Consider the following 19,364-nt stretch of genomic DNA (forward strand, 5'->3'; position numbering starts at 1 on the left):
TTTCTCCTCCTAAACTAGATGCATTGTGCCACCTTGCCGTATTTAACTGAAAGGTGTTATACCTTCTGTGATCAAGTAATGACAACTGTGCCACACATTTTATCGAGATCTGACTTTAATTACAGGATCTATCAAGTCTAAGAAGGGATGAGCCTTTGTATTTCATCAGGATATTCAAGATGAAAAATAAAGGAAAAAAGAAAATCTGTCTGCAGAGAAGCATTATTATACAGCATTATCTGACAGAAAAACCTGATAAGCTGTCAAATTAAAAAAAAAGCCGATTTGGGAAACTTTACAGAAACCACTTTTTGAAAAGAGACTTACTGTAATGTCTTGTTTGGGTATCACGCAGGCTCTTTAAATAAAGACAACAGCAGGACAGAACAATTTCAGAAGCTCTCAAAGGGCAGCAGTGCTTTTTTAAAAAAATATTTCATTGACTTTGGATAAGCTGTAACAGAGATTCACTCAAAGAGAATGGGAAAATAAATCACCACTTTTGTTAACATCAATCTTTTATGTGAATGTTTAGATTATAATGAAAGTGAGACCTAGACAAATGCTGAAAAATACATTTAATCATAACCTAAAAGTAGTCAGAGCTGTATGAATCAGAAAAAGATGCAAGAAATCAGTTGTGCAATCACATGTTGGCAAAGGTAAGGTAGCATGTTGGCCATCACTTAACTGCTGGGCTGTGGCTCAGTAACTAAAATTAATTTTTAATCTATTTTGATTCCTGCTGAATTTGTTTCTTGCATCTTACTATACTCTAGAGAACCTGAAGTGAGTTTCACAGATTTCCTTGTCTTATTTTTAATTCTCTAAGCCATTATTTTACACACTGCTATAATACCTTATTTTATTCATATTAAAACTGAACATAATTGTATGAATACAGGTAGATATTAGCTTCCTGTAACACTCATTGAAGATTTTGCCCAGTTGAAACAAACAAAAAACAATGCTATTTTAGCTTTGCTTTGGATAAATAATGAAAACACTATAGAAAAATTAATTTTCGGAAACATTTTTTGATTGAATGATTGTGAGTTGACTCAAATTAATAAAAGCACAATTAGAAATAAGTCTGTAAATCAGATTCTTGATTTCAAAATAACAAAATTTGTGAAAGTGAAGGAAAACAGATCATGTAATCAGTCTGAGGAGTTGGACTCAGCCAGGAAGGACTCTTGGAAATTCTTTCAGGTAAAGTATGAGAAAAAAAAAAAAAATATATATATTTATATATATATGTATCTGGACTTGCAACTGAAAGGTTAAAAATATACGAGAGTAGACCTACTAGGATGAATAACTACACTGCCATAGACTATGTTATATAGGAGGTTAAAAGCCAGACTTGCTCAGCAAAGAAAGCAATGATTTTCAGAATTAGAAACAGAAATAAACATATAGGTAAAGTTGCCAAAACTGCAGCTCAAAGGACTTTTCAAAGCAAGTAGAATAAATTTAAAAGGTTCTTAAGCCACTTTACAGTAGGATTGATGATGATCCGAGGGAGCGGATTGGACTAACAGAAATGTGTCTGTGAAAATGTAGATCTCCACAGCTCGGAAGAAAGCAACATACATATTCCTAATGAACTTGTGGGGTCAGAAAGCAAGGAAGATTATCTCTACCCAGAACTTAAAAATAACAAGCCAGGAGTTTTTAAATACAGCTATCTAGTGGGGCATGATACTTCTGGTATTAGAGAACAGAAAATGTAATAGCTTTACATAAGAAAGGGAAAAAAAGCCATCCAGTCAAACTATTTAATCTGATCTTAGCCATACATGATGCTTTAGAACAAATTTGAAAGGAAAGAATTAAAGACTTGGAAGCAATTGGAAAATGAGATAAAATGCAAAACTTTACCAAATCATGTTAGACTAATCTAATAGCTGTATTTGATAAGTTAACTGATTTTCTAGATGCAGGAAATGAAGTATATCTAATTTATCTGGATTTCAGTAATGAATCTGATAGGATGCCATGTAGAAAATCATTGATTAACTGTGGAAAACATAGAAGAGTAGAAAAATTGTCCAGTAAAAAGCTGAATAAAAAAAGGTAAAAGGGATAGCATTGAACAAGGAAATCTTCCTCTTTGCTTCCTCTCTCCTCTCTGTCATGTACAGAATACAGTCTGATATCCTATTTCTGTATCTGTTGACAGGTTTCTGAATACAAGGGCTGCTTGTTTTAGATGACACTCAAGGTGCTCATCTTCCTAGGATGCAAGACCCTTCCAGGAACTAGTTAGTGCATTGGAGATTTCTTCTCCCTAATACTTCCAACTTCATTAAGGTGTCTTCTTCAGCTTCTTAGTGAATCATTTACACTCGGAACTTGTCACATTCAGATCTGCCAATGTGTCAATTATACCATATTCTAACCCTCATAGTTCCCTAGTATATTACCTATATTTGACAACTAAAAATCCTCAAGAGATAGTAGGTCAGTCAGACCTATCAAAGTTCTCTAAGTATTTTGGAGAGCTGGTGCCATGTAGTTGAATGGCTGATGTTGCGTTCTAGTTGAACGGAAGAGGTATGTGTGCTTAAGTCAAGCAAGTATAATAAACCAAATGCTGAGTTCTACATTAAATTAACAAGATAAATATTATGGTGAATTCTGAAACCACATTAGACTAGGAGCTACCACTGAGGCCACTGCAGATGTGTAAGGAAATCAGTGGTTTTCCCACAGGAAAACTACCAGGGTGGAACTCCTAAGAAAGTTCCCGAGATGAGTGCCAGGCCCAATCTTCTATGGTATTTTCTTCACTGATCTCAGTATAAAATGCTGACCACACAGTGAAATCTGCAGTTGACATATTGGTAACTCTGAAGAGGCTGCAGATAGCAGTCAAGAACTGAGCCCTCCTAAGGTAACAGAAGTGACACTAAAGCTTATACTACAAAATCCAGGTCACGTACTTGAGATATAGGACCAGTCACAGCACCTTTTGTGATAAACTGGGGTCTTAAAAGAGAGAATTCACGAGGAAAGGCATTCAGTGGGTATACTAGTCAGCTGCAGAATGACATTGAGCCATCCAGTTTTGACATATGAAAGGGGAAAATAAGATCTTCAAACGCATCAGTGGAGGTGACTTTCAGCATTAATATCTTCGTATGTCTTTACATGAGGTCCTGGTGTTCTTACTATTGTCCATTCGCAGCCATATGTGCTTTTCAAAAATGAATTCAAAACAAAAAAGCATCAAAAGAAAGGTTATTATGATAAGCGGTGAAATGGGAAAACTATTTTGTGAAAAGACATATAAGAACAAAGTGAGATGAACTGGAAAGTGTTTGGGCTGGAAACCTGAAAGAAAATTTCCAAGCACAGGAGTTTTCTCTTGTTACCGTCTAAGAGAAGCAATTTGTGTGAAGTAACAGTCTTGACCCAGTACATTTTTCTTTCTCATTTCTTGAACTCTTCTATTACTAAGACAACTATTTAAATACACATGGGGAAAAAAAGAATGGGAAAAGAGGAAAAAAAAAAACCAAACCACTAATCCTTTAGAGGGGAAGTGGGCCATTGACTAAAATGCAGTTCCATTAATATTTTTTTAGCATTCTAACCATTCTCAGACCTTACTTGTTTTTTGACTGCTAATGAAAATAATCCTTGAGCTGTCTACAGCATAAAACCTTTGTCTTGAGCCAATGCAATTAACTGAAAATATTTTATAGAAAAGTTCAAATGATCTCACCTGTGTGCATTATCTTCCATATATCAACTTTTGTTGTTATGATACCTATCCAACAGAGCGAGTTGATTTTTTGACTTTGGGATGAGAATGAAAAATGCTTTTATTGACTGAAATATTGTTTAAGCTGATGAAGATCTTACAGAATCTCTCCATTTAGAAATATACAAATAAATTGAAAAAAAAAAAACTACTACATTTTTTCCTTTTTAAATTTTATAAATGTAAAAATTTGGGGTTGTTTATCCAAATAAGGAAGCAAGTGAGGGAAAAGGTAAAGATGATGCGTTGCTAGACAAATAAATAAACAGGAGTCAGAAGGCTTACATTCTTTCAATGTGGAGAACCCCTGACAGTCCCATTCCTAACGGCAGTGGCCAAGGTGGTTTGAAAAATCACCCTATGGCAAATGCAAGACACGGCAAATACTGAGTGACTATGTGCTTCTTAGGTTCCTACTTCACCTTGACCATTATGTTTGTGAAAGAGTTCGAGATCTCTCCTGGCCACTACACTTGGGCCTGAGAAACAGATCTTTGGTTCTCTTCAGAAGTGGCTGTAAGGGCTTGAATTTGGAAGGTGTTTCTAAGCCAATGGTGTGTGTTAGACACCTACATGGATTGCTTGGGAAATACTAATATATGCCAGAGAAACAAATGTACTGATACAAATGTCTCCTGTTAATTTTATGGTCAACCACACAAAACCGAAACAAATGGATAGCACTTATCCTAAATAATAATGGTAATGTCTGACTCACCATTTATCTTAAAGTCAGCTGTATCCCATGAAAAGATGGCAGCCGCTTTGTCTGTTTTCCAGAACACAGGGACCAAGAGAAGCATTTAAATGAAATTCATCCTTCCTCTAGCCCTTGGATGTTCTGCAGTAACAACCTTTAGCCCACAGATCCAGAGAAAGTCCCTAAGACAACACTTGCGCCCTCAGATGTTTAACCTTATGTGACAAAGCAAAAAATCAAAATCCAAAACAGAATTATTCTGTATTACGCCAAAGTCCTAAGAGCTTCAGCTGCCAATTGTCATATTGCAGAGGTACCTGGCACTAACCATAATGCCAGCCTGTGGTCTGATCTTCTGCCAACGTGCATGGACTCTCACACTGGCTCTTCTTTGGCGTGTATGCTTGATCGTAACGTACGCTCCCCAGTCACAGAGACTGACTGGTTCCAGTAGTCTGGCATTGTTTTGGACAATCTCTTTCGTGTGAAAAATGTGTGCGAGATGCTCATGCTGTCAGACCTAGGTCTGTCAGACACATCCCTGACAACATCTGCTGACCTACGGGATACATGAGGACAGCTGCCAGCTAAGTTATGCTTTTCTAAGGCAGACCAGAGGTCCAGGTATGACAGGGAAGGCTCCGTTTTAGAGATTTGTCTACATTAGACTGTATCTTTCAGATTGCTGCAGGCTTCTGGGAACTGCTGAGTCTGAACAGCTTTGAAACCATAGACCAGTTGGGCAATATCTAACAAATTGTCTCATACCCAGAAAATTCTGCATCAGTCTGATTTATGATGGAAGTCCTGAAGAGTAGGTTCCTGCTGGTAAAATGACTGGTTGCACCATGTTTTTTTAAAAGAATCAACACTGGGAAAACTCCCTTTGGCTGCAGAAAGTGCAGTTATTCACAGAAAAGTGATTCTGAAAATCTCTCACAATAAATGGTGATTATTGTGGCTTTAGAAAGTAATCTAGCTTGTTCCAATATACTTTCCCAGACCAGTAAAATGCACACTCTTCAGTACTAAGGAAGGAAAATTAGAAAATTGAGAAAATTGTTTTTTCCTATTAAATAGATATTGTTATGAACACTACTATGAGAAAGATTCTTTTTTTCCTCCATTTGATTTGAAACAGATTTTCTTTCAGGTAAGGAAGAAAAGGTTGTTTCAAATTAAATGAAATGCTTTGTTCTCAGATTACCTAAATCCCCTATAAACACTGGGCAATCTTGACATGAAAAGTCATACCATTTTACTTAGAAAGTACTGACATTAATATTTTATATATTACTAAAACCAATTTCCTATTACTCTGTTTTTCCTTTGGCCATAATTGTTAGTTCAGTTCCACTCAAATTAAAAAGTCATCTGTTTTCCTGCCATAAATGCATTCTTAGCAGATTTACTTGTCAGTGTAGAATTACTACCTAACTGAAGTTACAAAAGCAGCCTGTTCACAGTAGCAGCTGGAGTTGCTACTCTGGTGCAGTCCCATCACCACAACAGCAGCCAGTCAGGAGGGGCAATTAAAATTAACTTGTGAAGCAGACAAGATAAACCATAAGGAGTAGAAAGGATCTGTATGGAAAATGGGGTTAGTCTATCGATTAGGAACTCTGCACAGTCAGTAGTTTTCTCATTCCTGTTTAATATGATCGGAAATTAGGCTGCATCCAGATAAGTTAATGGGAAATCACTATCTGAAAAAGTGGACAAGGTGAAACATTCCGGTTCTTTGGAAAGGTGCAGAGGGATGATAATCATTCAGTAAAGAGACATAACATTGAACTTAGTTAAGAAAGATGTAATATACAAATCCAGTAGAGATCTGGGCATTGTAGTCAGCTATCAAAAAACTACAGTATGCCATTCTCAAACACAGGGCTACCCAGCAGCCACTGACACAATGAGGAAGTGGGAAAACAGGACAAACATTTAATAAGGAGCAGAAATTGAAGGGTGCATCCTCATAGCTCTAGCATTATACTCAGAGAAATGGCAAGAGAGAAACTCTGGAGTAAAAAAAAGACTTAGATAGGAGTGTGCAAGTACATACGTACCTAAATCTCAGCCTCTGTTTCTGAAAATCATCCAGCCATTTCACAACACCGAAATCTTCATATTTTTCTAGGATTAAAACAAATTTTTCCCCACTATACTCCAAAAAGCAACCAGCCACCTTTACGAGGATAAACATCCTTTACCGCTGGCCACCACCACCTCTTTTGGTTTACGCTCTCTCATTTCACATCTACTCAGATACAAACTGAAGGTGCATTGGCCCAGAGAAAACATAACACTTGAGAGTAGTGGGATATAGATCCTACTCATCTTCCAGGATCATCATTTCTGCATTTTATGCAGCTCTAGGACAAAACACAAAAAGCAACCATGGAAGCCCTATGGAGCAATGCCATATGATTCTTTTTGCAAGGTGTCTACCTCTCTAACCGCTCATAAAGCAATATTAGAGAATCACATGTGCTACACCAGCTAGAAATCCTTTGCAAGGGCACTGAACTCTGGGCAGCTCCTGAGACCCAGGACTGAGTTCAGACACCCTACAAATCCCACACAGACTTGTGGCAATCAGGGCCACAGCACTTTTTCAACAGATGCTCGATTTGAGTATCAACAGGGGTGCCCACAGCATCCTCCTAGCAAGTGCTGCAACACCAACTGTTACTGAGCTTTTGGTGATGATAAATATAGCACTTAGATGGGGCTGTACCTGAGCCTCTGACCAGAAACTCTTCTCAGAAAATCTTCACCCAATATTTTAAGACATCTATCACACCAAGCAATGACTTGTAGTCAGACATTCTAACCAGAAGTGTAATTTAGTATATAATCCTTCCTTGTAAAGAAAGGAGAATTAATCAGTTTGTATGCTCTAGGCAACCAACTGATATTTTTAATGTTATTTTATTTTTGAAAAAAGGAAATCCAGCATATTTAAGAAAAGCAAACTTACTAATTAAGGTACTAATCTTGTTCCTATTCTTAATTTAAAAAAACCCCCCAGAAGTAGGTGAGATAAGTCTGTGCTTATGTGCAGTGGTGCAAGCAGATTAAGAAAGAAACAATTCAGAAAACAGGCACAACGGAAAAGAATATTCTTTCTAACACTGAAATGAAAGCTGATGAACCCTCACTCATGAAAACAGGATCAAATTTGGTCCATATTATACAACAGCAACATGTGCTCCATCCAAACCATGAGCAAAGAACAAGTCAGCTGTTTAACCAGTACTGCCAGGTGCTACTATTGGTCCCTAAAACAGCAACAGTAGAAGCACATCTAAATTGGATGCAGCAATATTTGCCAAGCTGTTGTTGTCTGATATCTTTAAGACATCACTTTTAGAAATACTGCTTTTAGAACTGGGATGACAGTAGTAGCTTTGAACATGGTGCGAGTAACGTTTTCAGAACAGTATCAACCTTACTCAAAGACAGCATAGTCTTCAGGACAAGCCCATGTCTTTCCTAAAAGGTACATCAATATCAGTCTGTGGAGAAACTAGTGTTTGAAAGGGTTTAAATGAAGAGTGCCAAACCTGACAGGGCAGCATGGAAACACAAGAGAAAGGTATGGCTAGGCGCTCTCATGCCAGGAAGGGAGAAGAGATGGAAAGTGAAAAGAGGGAAGATGGATTTCAAAAGCAATGCTATAGCATACAGGATCCATAAAATATTACTATGTGAAAGGCAAAGAAAATTAAAGGCCAACAGCAATCTTGGAAAATCCAGCAATAAAGCAAGCCAAGGGATTCTGTATCTTGGCTGATGAAGCAACTGAAAATGCCTTTGAATGGAGCTTGCACATGGATTATAAAAGAAGCTCAAGAAACTCTAATATTTTGTTTTCCTTTTTCAAAGAAAGCATTCAACCTCTTCTCCTCCACAAATCCCATCATAAGAAAATCTGTTTTCTAAATTGATCTATGTTCAGAATAAATAAATTCTGTATGCCACTCTCTTCAGAACTCAACTGCAATTCATCCTTGTTGTAGCCACTGAGTATTTTCATGAATAAACAGAACAGAGAAGAAAAACAAAAATATTGTCATGTTCATCATTTAGATTAAAAAAAAAAAAAAGAAAACAAAACTTCCTTGCTGCCATATAGGTCTTGAAGACAAACTAAGATACACCCTCCTCCAGCTTTCACCATCTTATTTCGGCTACCATTTACCAAACACTGCAAAAGTTAGAAAACAAGGAGAGTAAAGGGGAAACAGAAATATCTGAAAGATCACAGGACATATTTCATTCAGTATCCCCCTTCCCCTCAAGAGTTTATCACCTCTCAGAGACGTGTCTATCTTAAAGCCATTCATTGTTTCTAACTGCCAGAACTGTCACTCATCCATAATGCATTAGCACGCAGGATTTTTTAACCACCCCTGCTATACATAATTTCATTTGTGATGCATACTTATATTTTAAAATCTAAATTATTTCAAATAAATTATATGAAGGGTGATATTTCACCTGTGGATTTTTTTTTTATTTTTAATTTTTAAAAAGTCAGGTGAACAGCTGGACTGCAACTCAAACACCAACTAGGAAAAAATCCCTAAATACTAATAATTCGTAAAGTGAATGGCTTATACATTCCTTACTAGTGAAGCATATCCTCCCATCCCACTCCACCTCCAAAATAAAGAATATTCTACTATTGAACAGATAAATCAGAACTACCTTTCGCTTACATCTCTGAATTTGCTGCCTTTTGTCTAATAATATAAACACACACATCGCAACTGTTAACAGATAACATGCAGATTTGTAAGTTACCATTAATGGCTCAGTTGTCCTATGCAATAAGAAAGGGATTGCATATCTGAAAAACCTGTTGCCTTTAAAAATGAATAAAATTAGTAACACAGTAATCTTCAGTGTATGGCATTTGCATAAAGTTTAATATGGGCCTGATCAAGGCAACTCTGTATTCACACAAGCAGTCCTGTTCAAGTACTTGCATAAGTAATATCCTGTAGTTTGCATTTTAAGTTAAGGCATCTTAATTTGGTTGGTTGGTTGTACAGTTGATAACTGATACACCTGTTGGTTTATGCCTGATGGAACACTTGCACTAAATTCATATGCTTCAGATTGCTTTAATAACAACTCTTAGTTAAAAGAACGCAGATCACCTTTTCCTCAGTAAATGTTTTACCCCATCACTTGGAGATCAATTTGGGACTCACTTTACTCTGGAGCTTTTGTCAAAGCCTTTTTTCCCCTTAAAGCAATAATCCAAGAAAGACAAATGAAAACAAGAAAAAAACCCCTACTGTTTCATGCCTTGATAACTGTATTTTTCCACTTCCAGTAGTAACTCGAATTCATGCTTTTAAACTCACTTAAGAAAATGCCATCATCATAAACTGCATATTGCTCAGGACTCTTTAACTACTTAATTAGCTACTAAAACACTGCGAAGGAGCTGACATTGTATAAGAAGAGAAGCAAAATGAGCCAAACTCCATGCATCCCCCACTCTCTTACTCACGAGTGTTTGTGTAAGCCCTTACCTGCTGGGTAACGCTCGATAACTGGCCAGTTGTCCACCTGTAATGTGGCATTGCCACCACTTCTTGTGAACCGTACTACGTGGTATTTTCCATCATTAATGATTGCGTTGATCTCTTCGATAGAGATGTCATCGGTTCCAACATTAAATTTAACTCCAATTTTTCCCTGGTGCTGCATATTTTAAAAAAAAAGAAAAAAAAAAAAAGAAAGAAAAGGGAGGAAGAAGAAAAAGAAGAACTAATTAAGAGGTGTTTTAGCAAAAATAGAGACAGTGTGTCACATAGGGAAAGATTTCTAACAACATCTGCCCTCCTCTGATGTAACTTCTGAAGGCTCGTATGTGGCAGTGACAAGCCTCCTGACAGCTAAGTAAGTCTGGGACATCTCTTTGATGGGTAATTGGTATTCCAAATGAGTTAGTTCACCAAATTGAGCTCTCTCCTTTTCCAAGAGGTTCAGAGCAAGATGAGGAGGGGGGAAGGAGGAAAAAAGCTCAACTTTCCTTTCTTTGTCCCCCTCCACGAGGATTAAACACCATCTTTCCTTTTAGGCTTTCCAAATGCAAAGGCTTTCAGTTCACTTAGAAGAGGCACAAGGATTTTCTGGATGTAAAAGCCAAGGCCCAGCCCTACACCTCTCTCAAACCTCATTCACACTCAGAGTGTTCACAAATGACAATAAAGTAGGATTTCTTTTTTTCCTCCCATCAGAGAGATTTTTTGCATCACATTGTAGTAGCTCCGAATCATTAAGAACGGATCAGCTGACTAACAAGGACTTTCCTGATCCACGCCAGAGAGGATCGAAAGGCATCTTGTGACACAGGGATGGCGTCCTGTTCCCACCAGGGGCCAAGACTGATTTTTTTTCCTGGGATCTGCCTGTTAACTCCTGTGCCTGAGGAGGCCTAGGGCTAAGGGAACTTTGCATGCACATTCATACTCATGACCAAGACTGTAGATTTTCCAGATGATAGTGATATTGGGAAGTTTTCATTTTTACTGTCTTTTAATTATTAAGATGTTCACTCTAATGGGACATTAACATTTTAACAAAGTCCTTTCATGTCTGTTAAAAGTTTAACTTAAGGGCTTTGTGATATTTTTTTTCCTCCTATAAAATAATTTCTATTCCTGAATAAGGAGACTTACCAAATTAAGGCAAAAAAAGAAAAGCACTGCACAGTATGAGATTAGAGACTTGTGCATAGTAAGTGGCAATTTTACATGAAGTTTCACATCATTGGTACTGGTGCTTCCTTCTTAAAAGTTAAAAAACTTCTTAAAGTGTTTACACCAAAAGATGAAACACAATGAAACATTTCACTTTGTACCTCTTGGTCATTCCCTTCAGTCTTTCCAGAACCAGCTTCACCTCTCCCACACAGCCTGATGTCTGCTCCCTCTTTCTCTTCCTACCCTGGCACTGCTCCTTGCTGTGAGTGTAACCCGCGGTTCCTTGGCTCTGTAAGTCTCCCAAGCGGCAAACTCCAGAGTCCGTCCACTTTATCTTATTCTCTTTTTAAATACCTGACTTCATTTTCCAATAGTGCTTGCATACTCCGGTTACACAGTTCAGCATTTGCTGAACAATTTTGGAGAAAGTCCCTCCACACTATGGCACTGCATTGTCACCCTTCAATAAAAGGACCACTCCCTGATGAGATTTGCAGAACTGCTTTGGAAAGTATTATTTTTTTTTTAGTAGCACCGTTGTTTATATCATATTCTAAACACTTCTCTTTTTTCCTTGTGGACCATTTTAATGTTTCTCTATCGGTTGGCCCTCCTAGTTTTCCACAACTATAGGGTATTCATAAGGAATCCAGCTCATCCAGCACACACACACACACACCTTCTTTTGCCTCTTGTGTGAGTTGCAGAGCAATCTCCTGGTTATCTTGGGAGAATAACTGTAACTCTATTTTATATCAACTGGTTCAACTACGGCTCAGAATAGATTTCACCCATTTTTCTCCAGGGGATGCAGTAACTTCTTTGCTTCACCTGTTTCATTCATGTGCTTACTCTCTTTATACAGAAATGTATACAAAGAAATATAATGTTGTCCTGACTCTAAAGCAATCTCCTCTTTTACTAATTTATGAAATGCAGAAAACCAACATGTAATGATAACGGTATATGCACCTTTTCACAGTACTTTCCAGAAATTAAAGGCTTTGAGGATTAAAAAAAGCTGACTAATTTTACACTGATTCATAATTATACTATTCATAACCTACACTTTACATACCTGCTTTTCTGCTTGCTATATATACGTATATACATATATTCTTTTAGATCAAAAAACGACAAGGAAAAATAACACCTTTGAGTGAATAGGACAGGTGCAGGCAAAATGAAGTGGTATAAAAGGCAAATGTACCGGCAGTTTTCCAAAATAAAAGAATGTGGTGCTGCCATGGCTACCAAGTTGCCATTTGTAAACGGCCAGGTGTTGGCAAGTGAAATGAATGCTTCACAGACTTGAAGCCAGACCTTTAGCCGTACTTGATACACAAGAAGCTGTAAGTGAAAAAACAAGTGTCCCTGACTTCCCTACATTTGCGCAGAAGTACAGTGCACAGACACCAAACACAGCTGCAATAGCAAACAATATCATCCTAACAGTTGATAGTCTATGGTGATTTTTTGCTCTATTTCTAATATATTTGTGTAGCTGATGACATTAAAAACTCCATAAAGGTTACATTTTGGTTTTTGACATTTCTTAGCACCTGTGCGCATTTCTGTAAGCTCCCACAAAACCAGGAAGCAAATCTGGTTTTGACTTCAAGTCTTCCTTATTATCATACCCATATTTAAGTTTGAGTTCTGAACATCACACTAAACATGACATGGACTACAATCCCATTGTGCACAGCACTTTAGAACCACAAAATAAAATCTGATGTAAAGACCTGACAGTACATGAGCCCAGACAAATGATAACACCAACACAAAGCAGTAAGTCACCATGTATCAGCTGAGTTGCAACAGGCATCTCTGTGTGTAGATCATTGTTTTTTTTAAGCCCTTGCATAATTGTGCAGTAGTTTGACTCACTGTACTCCATCTCCACTGCAAGATAACATTATTTTTCATTTGTCACTGGTTAAGACCATGTGTGCATACAGTTATTGTGGTTTAGCTGATGCACAGTACCCTATTGAGATAACCTGATCTCAGCCCTTGGCCCCGTGATGCTTAATCTCATGGGTTTGTAGTCCATTTGAAAGACCTGCTTTTTATTTTTCCTTCTTTTTGAAACAACGTGATAGTGAGGAAAGGGGAGAGACTGATAAAACCAAAGCATACTAAATTACTATTTCTGCTTTCCCAGCAGTTGCTTAGTACAGGAGTAGAAATTTAGCCTTATCACTTGTTCATTCATTAAAATCTTAAAGTTATTCCTCCTATTAGAAACAGCCTCAGACAACTGCTGAATGAGTGGTTCCCTCTTCAGCACCCTGATGATGGGCACTACAGAAATGTCTGCGTGTTACTAAGTACCCCAATAAGTCAACATTACTGTTGAATGATGTTATCCTTTCCAGTGACCTGAAATAGCACAGCATTTCAGGCTCATATTTCTAGGAGGTTATTTAGGCCCACTAGCAAAGATGAACATTTCAGAGGTCTGTACACAGAGCCCAGAGAAGTCCTCTGCATTGTTTACGGTTCTTACCCTGTATTTTATTATTCTGTCTGTTCAGAAAAGCTAATTTGTTTGGAGGTGCTTTGTGCTTGCAGCTCTTCTGTTAATGAGGCCAGGGTGACTTTCTCTCCACAACACTGTGCAGGTAGATGAGCTCTTTTGGTGTTAATACATTACTGCAAGCTACGAGGGCTTTGCCTACAGTTCAACCTTTGCTGTCCAGCCACTTGTAGGAATCCAAGCTCACAGGACTCATATGTTAATGGCTACAAAGCAGCTGGTTAAAAGCATGAGATATAAATGTTTAGGTCCAATCCTAGATTCCCAATGTGGTTTGAAACACTAGGAGTTTTGATTGCTCAGGCAGCATAAGTGTGTGTTCCTGCATGTGTATATACCAATCATTTAAAAATATTTTGTCTTCAAAAGCACTGGCAGCTACTATTGTAACCTAGTAACTCCAGTGGGATATTCTCCAGCATGTTTTATGAATTGTGTACTCTAAATACTTCTATCTTGGCTTTAACAGGCTTCTGATGAAGCACCAAGAATGCTGATGAGCCTGAGAACCAAGCAAGAAACGCGAAACACAAATCAAGCCAGCAGCTGACAGTGCAATTTGTTCCCTGTTGGACCGTAGTCCAGTGCTACTGATCTGCCATCTCCAAATGCAGTAAAACCTGTGCTAGTATAATATAATAATATCTCCAGAATAATGATATTTCCTATAGCATCAGCAAGGTTTTAGTGCTCTCTGTAGTAATAATTTTGGAATCAGTCAACCATGAGCATGTGCACTACAGTAGTTTTAGAAGAGACCACAGACAACCTAAGCTCATAATACTTACAACCTTTAACCACTTGCAAAGAAAAGTAATAATACTGTTAGTCCCACAGAGGAATAAATAGAGAAAAAAAAATACAAGCGTGCCAGCTTGTATCTTATAGAGTCAGTCCCTGAGGCTCAGCTTTCTAGCGAACATGATAATAAAGCCTTAGAACTAACTGATTATTTACTTTGATTCTTTTTTTTTAATTGAAGAATGAATGTATTGAGTTTTATTAAGAAGAGCGGGATGATTTGCACTCAAACAATCAGAGGCTAATATCCCAAGTTTTAGAAATGTATGCAAAATAATTAAAATAATTTCTGTTTTTCTGAATCTTGTAAGGAAACACATATGTAAAAATAGTACTTTTGCTTCAGGGAGTGAGTGGAGGGCTACATGATGGACAGAAGATACATTTGAACTCCAAGATTGAGTAACTATGTATATTTTAGTATAATGATCCATCAATATTTCTTCTTCCCATCTAACATATTCCAAAAAAAAAAAAAAGTTTTCTGGAAAAGACACAGAAAATATTAAACATCTGTGAAGAATTCTTTGAATGAATTTATCTTTTATATTCCAATGAAAGAAGTTAACTTTCTGGATATAGGTTTTTAAATTCATATCCTCAGGTATTACGTCATTAACCCAATTTCATAAGTGATTTTTTTAATACATTTTTGGTACTGCTTTCCTCTATGAGCAGTGATAAAATATTCAACCTAATTTGTACCTACGGCAATCAAAGCTTTTTCCTTGCTAGTCAACTGCAGGACAACACACCACAGGCACAGGCATCCTCATGTTCTTTCTCATCTTCAGTACTTACAGTCAGGTTTTGTGTCCTTTCATGAATTTAGAAAGGTAACCATTCTCAGGGATGGGTTATAGCTTTCAGTATATCAGTGCTTGACATACTGTAGAAAATGCAGGAGGGGCTTGAAAACTCTATCAGAGCAGCACCAGGCAAAGTTATCAGTCATAGGTAGGCATCTCAAGCAAGGAAGCAAAGGTTTTCCCTGATGTCTGATAGGGGGCATCCACCTGGCATTGGCATCTGACAAGCATGAAGTCACCACACTAAAACAAACCGAACTTCTCCCTTTCCTGGTTGTCTAAGCAAGGAAACCGAGCTCTTCCCAGTGCTCCTTCTTGCCAGTTTTCACAACATTTATTTGCAACTTATTTCTTAAATCCACAGCTCTGCGGTCCTTAAATTACGAGAAACCCCCACTTTTCATTTTAAAACAAGCCTCTAGTTCTGAATAATTGTACAGAAAAGCTTAAAACCCAAAGCCCTGCAGGCTATGGCATTGGCAGGCTAATAGAAAGAACTGAAAATCATGTTAAATCCCATTATTTTAAACTAAATGCGTGATCTTTTTTCAGCTGGAGGTGTGATACTCTCTGAAAGTGTCACTGATTTCATCACCCTCATATCGAATCTAAGCAACATGCAGCAAAGTGGGTTTCCTCTCAATCCAGTCTCTCAGCAATTTTAACTGCTCCTCCATCCTCGGATCCTGCTTCCAGACAGATTTGTTCTGCTTTACTCAACTCTCAGCCTCCTGGTCCCCCTGACAGTAGAAGTGGAGGAATGAACTGGCCATACTTCCAAAAAGCTCTATAAGACTTTATCTACATCTGACTGATCTTTTTGAGCCTGCAGTATGCAGTCTGCTTGCATTCAGAGTGTTTTCTTTCATGATTTGAAGGATATCATTAGCTGGCTTGCGCGGTGGCTGGAATGCAAATGCGACCCTTGGGTTACTGGAAGAAGTACGGTCAGGCCCGTGGCACCCATTTGTACACACCAATCCAATTGGAAACTGCTGCCTAACACTACACTAAGCCACTATTCACACCATTCTGAGGGGAAAAATATCGTCTCCAGAGCCACAAATGTTACCAATATTTCCTGAAGCAGCTGTGCATGCTCACCTAAGTGCAAACCCAAGCACACCTTTTTCATCTACACCAATATCCTTCCAGAGACAGTACAAGGTACTTGAAAAACAGATTTATAATCATAAATACACAGCAACAAACCCTTTTTTCCTCCCTAATTTTGGGATCTTTAATCAGTTGTTTCATGGATTTTGTTTAAGACAGATGGAGAGAGAATTTGCAATGTATTTTTGCTCTCACATTTTACTCAGGCTCTGTAAGATCATTTCATAAACCTTTAAATGACCCCAGTTTCATGCCATTAAGTTATCTAGATTTTCTAAATCAACATAGGAATAATAAAAATTCATTTATGCCAGATGCCCCTGGTTGACATGTATGAAATAGCACTGTCACTGTAACAATATTATGTATGCAAATGCATACAGATGCTATCAGAGCTACTGCACTCTTAAATATTACTCTGTAAAAAATTAAGCAGCTTCTAGCCTTAAACCAATGACCCTTAAAAGATGTAAGTGAAATATGGGCCCGCCATCAAAGTAATTTACAACTGAGGTGCACCTAAAAAAAAAAAAGCTACTTAAGTGGAAGAAGTGACACGATTTTTTTAACATCACAAAATGCCATAGACAAGATCAAAGAACAAGAAGCCTGGAAAGAAGGTATCACAGAAGTGTTCACTGTCCCGGTGTTTCAGAGCAGGAAGCAACTACTCTTTACTACTATAAAATAATGACTTGTATCACTTTCTGCTTTAAAATAATTGTCCTTACAGTCTGCTTTAAGTGTTGTTATAGCAATTCGATTTATACATAAAGCTCAGCAAGCAGAAAACGAAGAAATATTTGTAAATCTATGATTCTGACACTTCATCTCTCAGACTGCAGTTTTCCTATTTGGTTTTAAACACTGTAACTCTCACTGGTATATATCATAGCTGTATTATTTCAAGTTACTCTGATGATGAATTACTGAGACGATACAATTACCCTAACAACCAGCCCCCCCAAAATGCAATAGTTATGGAAGACATATGGCGTAGAGCCTGCAGCAGCAGCTCACTGCATCTTATTATCCACTCAGCATCATTACTGCAGTACACAAAATTAATTTTTTCTGAGAAAACATGCAGTAAAGAGCAATTTAAGTAGCCAGCCCTTAACATGGTACTTTCCGTCAAAACAGCACGTAGCATAGAAGTGTCTTGACCTTGCTAGTGTCTCACCAAGGATTCCCAGTTGTGGCAAGGCGGTATGGATTGGTTGAAGACTACAGATGCTGTTATACCAAATAGAACCTAATCAGAAGGAAAACAAAGTCTTTTAACTACTGGCCAAGGTAACTCGCATGCCTTGACTTTGTTCTTGCACACTTATTTTCCACATAGGCAGACACCTGTGAGCTTGTGTACCTCAAATATAGTAAGCCCAGCCTGAGAATGGCATATTCACTGAGAGCTCCACCTACTCAAAATAACAAACCCCATTCCTTCCCACACATATAGCAACACGTCTTTCCAGTTAATCAATGCCACATTTGAAAATGAGGCTTGCTTTCCTTTTTTTTTCATAGTATTTTTATACAGAGGTGATTAAAATAGTGTTCCTGGGACTGAATACCATCATTCAAAGGTGTAAAGATACTCGTAGTCAAAAAAAAAAGCAAACCAGTAGCTTCTTGATATCGGTACAATCTAATCTGCACTGGAAATCGTGCTGGTTTTAAGGATATTGAGTTCTGTGCTTCGAAAGGCTTCAGAGAACTCTTCTCATAATTAGCATGTCTGAAATTCAAAATCAGAGTCAGAAAGAGGTATAACTAGGACCAGAAGCGAATAATCAGCACATTCTCAAGCAGGCTTTCATGCTAAATGATTAATAGCTATATGATCAACACACATGCTGATGAAAACACAAGTAATATATTTTTGAGAATTTGAGTTGAAGGGCTTCTCCTGCAAGGAATTATTTAAACGCAAAAATAGTATTAGACACCCAACTCCTATTGAACTTTAATGAGAACTGAACACCTTCCTGTCATTCATGCTATCATTTGATAAGCTCCCTTTAATATTAAAGACAATCTTGAGTATTTCCAGATGCCTACCACAGACATTGGGACAAAGTACTTTTTAAACACTGTTTAAATGCAAACTTTGTACTCCTTTATTGTTCTGAATGTCTGTATACAAATGTATTTTCAGAATTCCTTCCTAACCCTTCTTCTCTTGCTTTGGTGTTTCCAGATGGAAAGAATCTGTTCCTAATTCACCTGGGCCGCTAAGCACTTATCATTGCCATGGAGTTACACAAAGTTAAATACAAAAAAATCCAGCCCACGAAGTGATTTAAAAACCAGGCGTCTGAATAGTTGACCTAGATAAATACTTTTGCCTCCTCTCTGTAAAATGAAGGAAATATTATATTCTCACTTCAGAAACTTGATATATATCTGAAATAATTCACATCTGCAAAGTAGTTAAATAGAATTAAAAAAAAAACCAACAAAAACAAAAAAAACCAAACCAAAACAAAACCACACAAACAAGCAAACAACACCCCCCCCAAAAAAAAAAAAACCAAACCAAAACAACCCAAACCAAACAAAAAAAAAACAACAACAAAAAAACCAAAATCAATTACTCGTCTATGAGACAAATGTACAACTGGAGTGAAAAGACCTCGCACAAGGAAACATAGCTATGCTATTTCCAGACAGCAGAACTACAACATGCCACAGGCTGGGCTTGGGCCCCCTACAGAAAGGTAAGTCCTGGTTGTTGTCCCACTTTCTGAGAGGTCCAATCTTTTTCTGTTGCCAATGTCCTTTCCCCTATCTTCAAGTGTAGAGTCATCCTACCTCAAGTTTTTAATATCATGTATATTTTTCTCAATGGCAGTAGTTTCCTTTCTTCATCTTGAAGATCTTTCAGGATCAAAAC

General features: G+C 37.6%; 1 protein-coding gene across 25 annotated transcripts in view; it reads right to left on the reverse strand.

Moving 5' to 3' along the window:
• The window catches only part of NRXN1 (neurexin 1), a 739,204-nt gene that overhangs the window by 122,908 nt on the left and 596,932 nt on the right, over nt 1-19,364 (reverse strand). For all 25 annotated transcript variants that reach the window (XM_065632973.1, XM_065632971.1, XM_065632964.1 and 22 more), the window contains one exon: nt 10,022-10,193. In XM_065632973.1, the coding sequence (XP_065489045.1) occupies nt 10,022-10,193 (172 nt within the window). The remainder of the gene's footprint in view (nt 1-10,021; nt 10,194-19,364) is intronic.

The sequence above is a fragment of the Caloenas nicobarica genome, chromosome 3 (assembly GCF_036013445.1).
Source record: "Caloenas nicobarica isolate bCalNic1 chromosome 3, bCalNic1.hap1, whole genome shotgun sequence".
Lineage (NCBI taxonomy): Eukaryota > Metazoa > Chordata > Aves > Columbiformes > Columbidae > Caloenas > Caloenas nicobarica.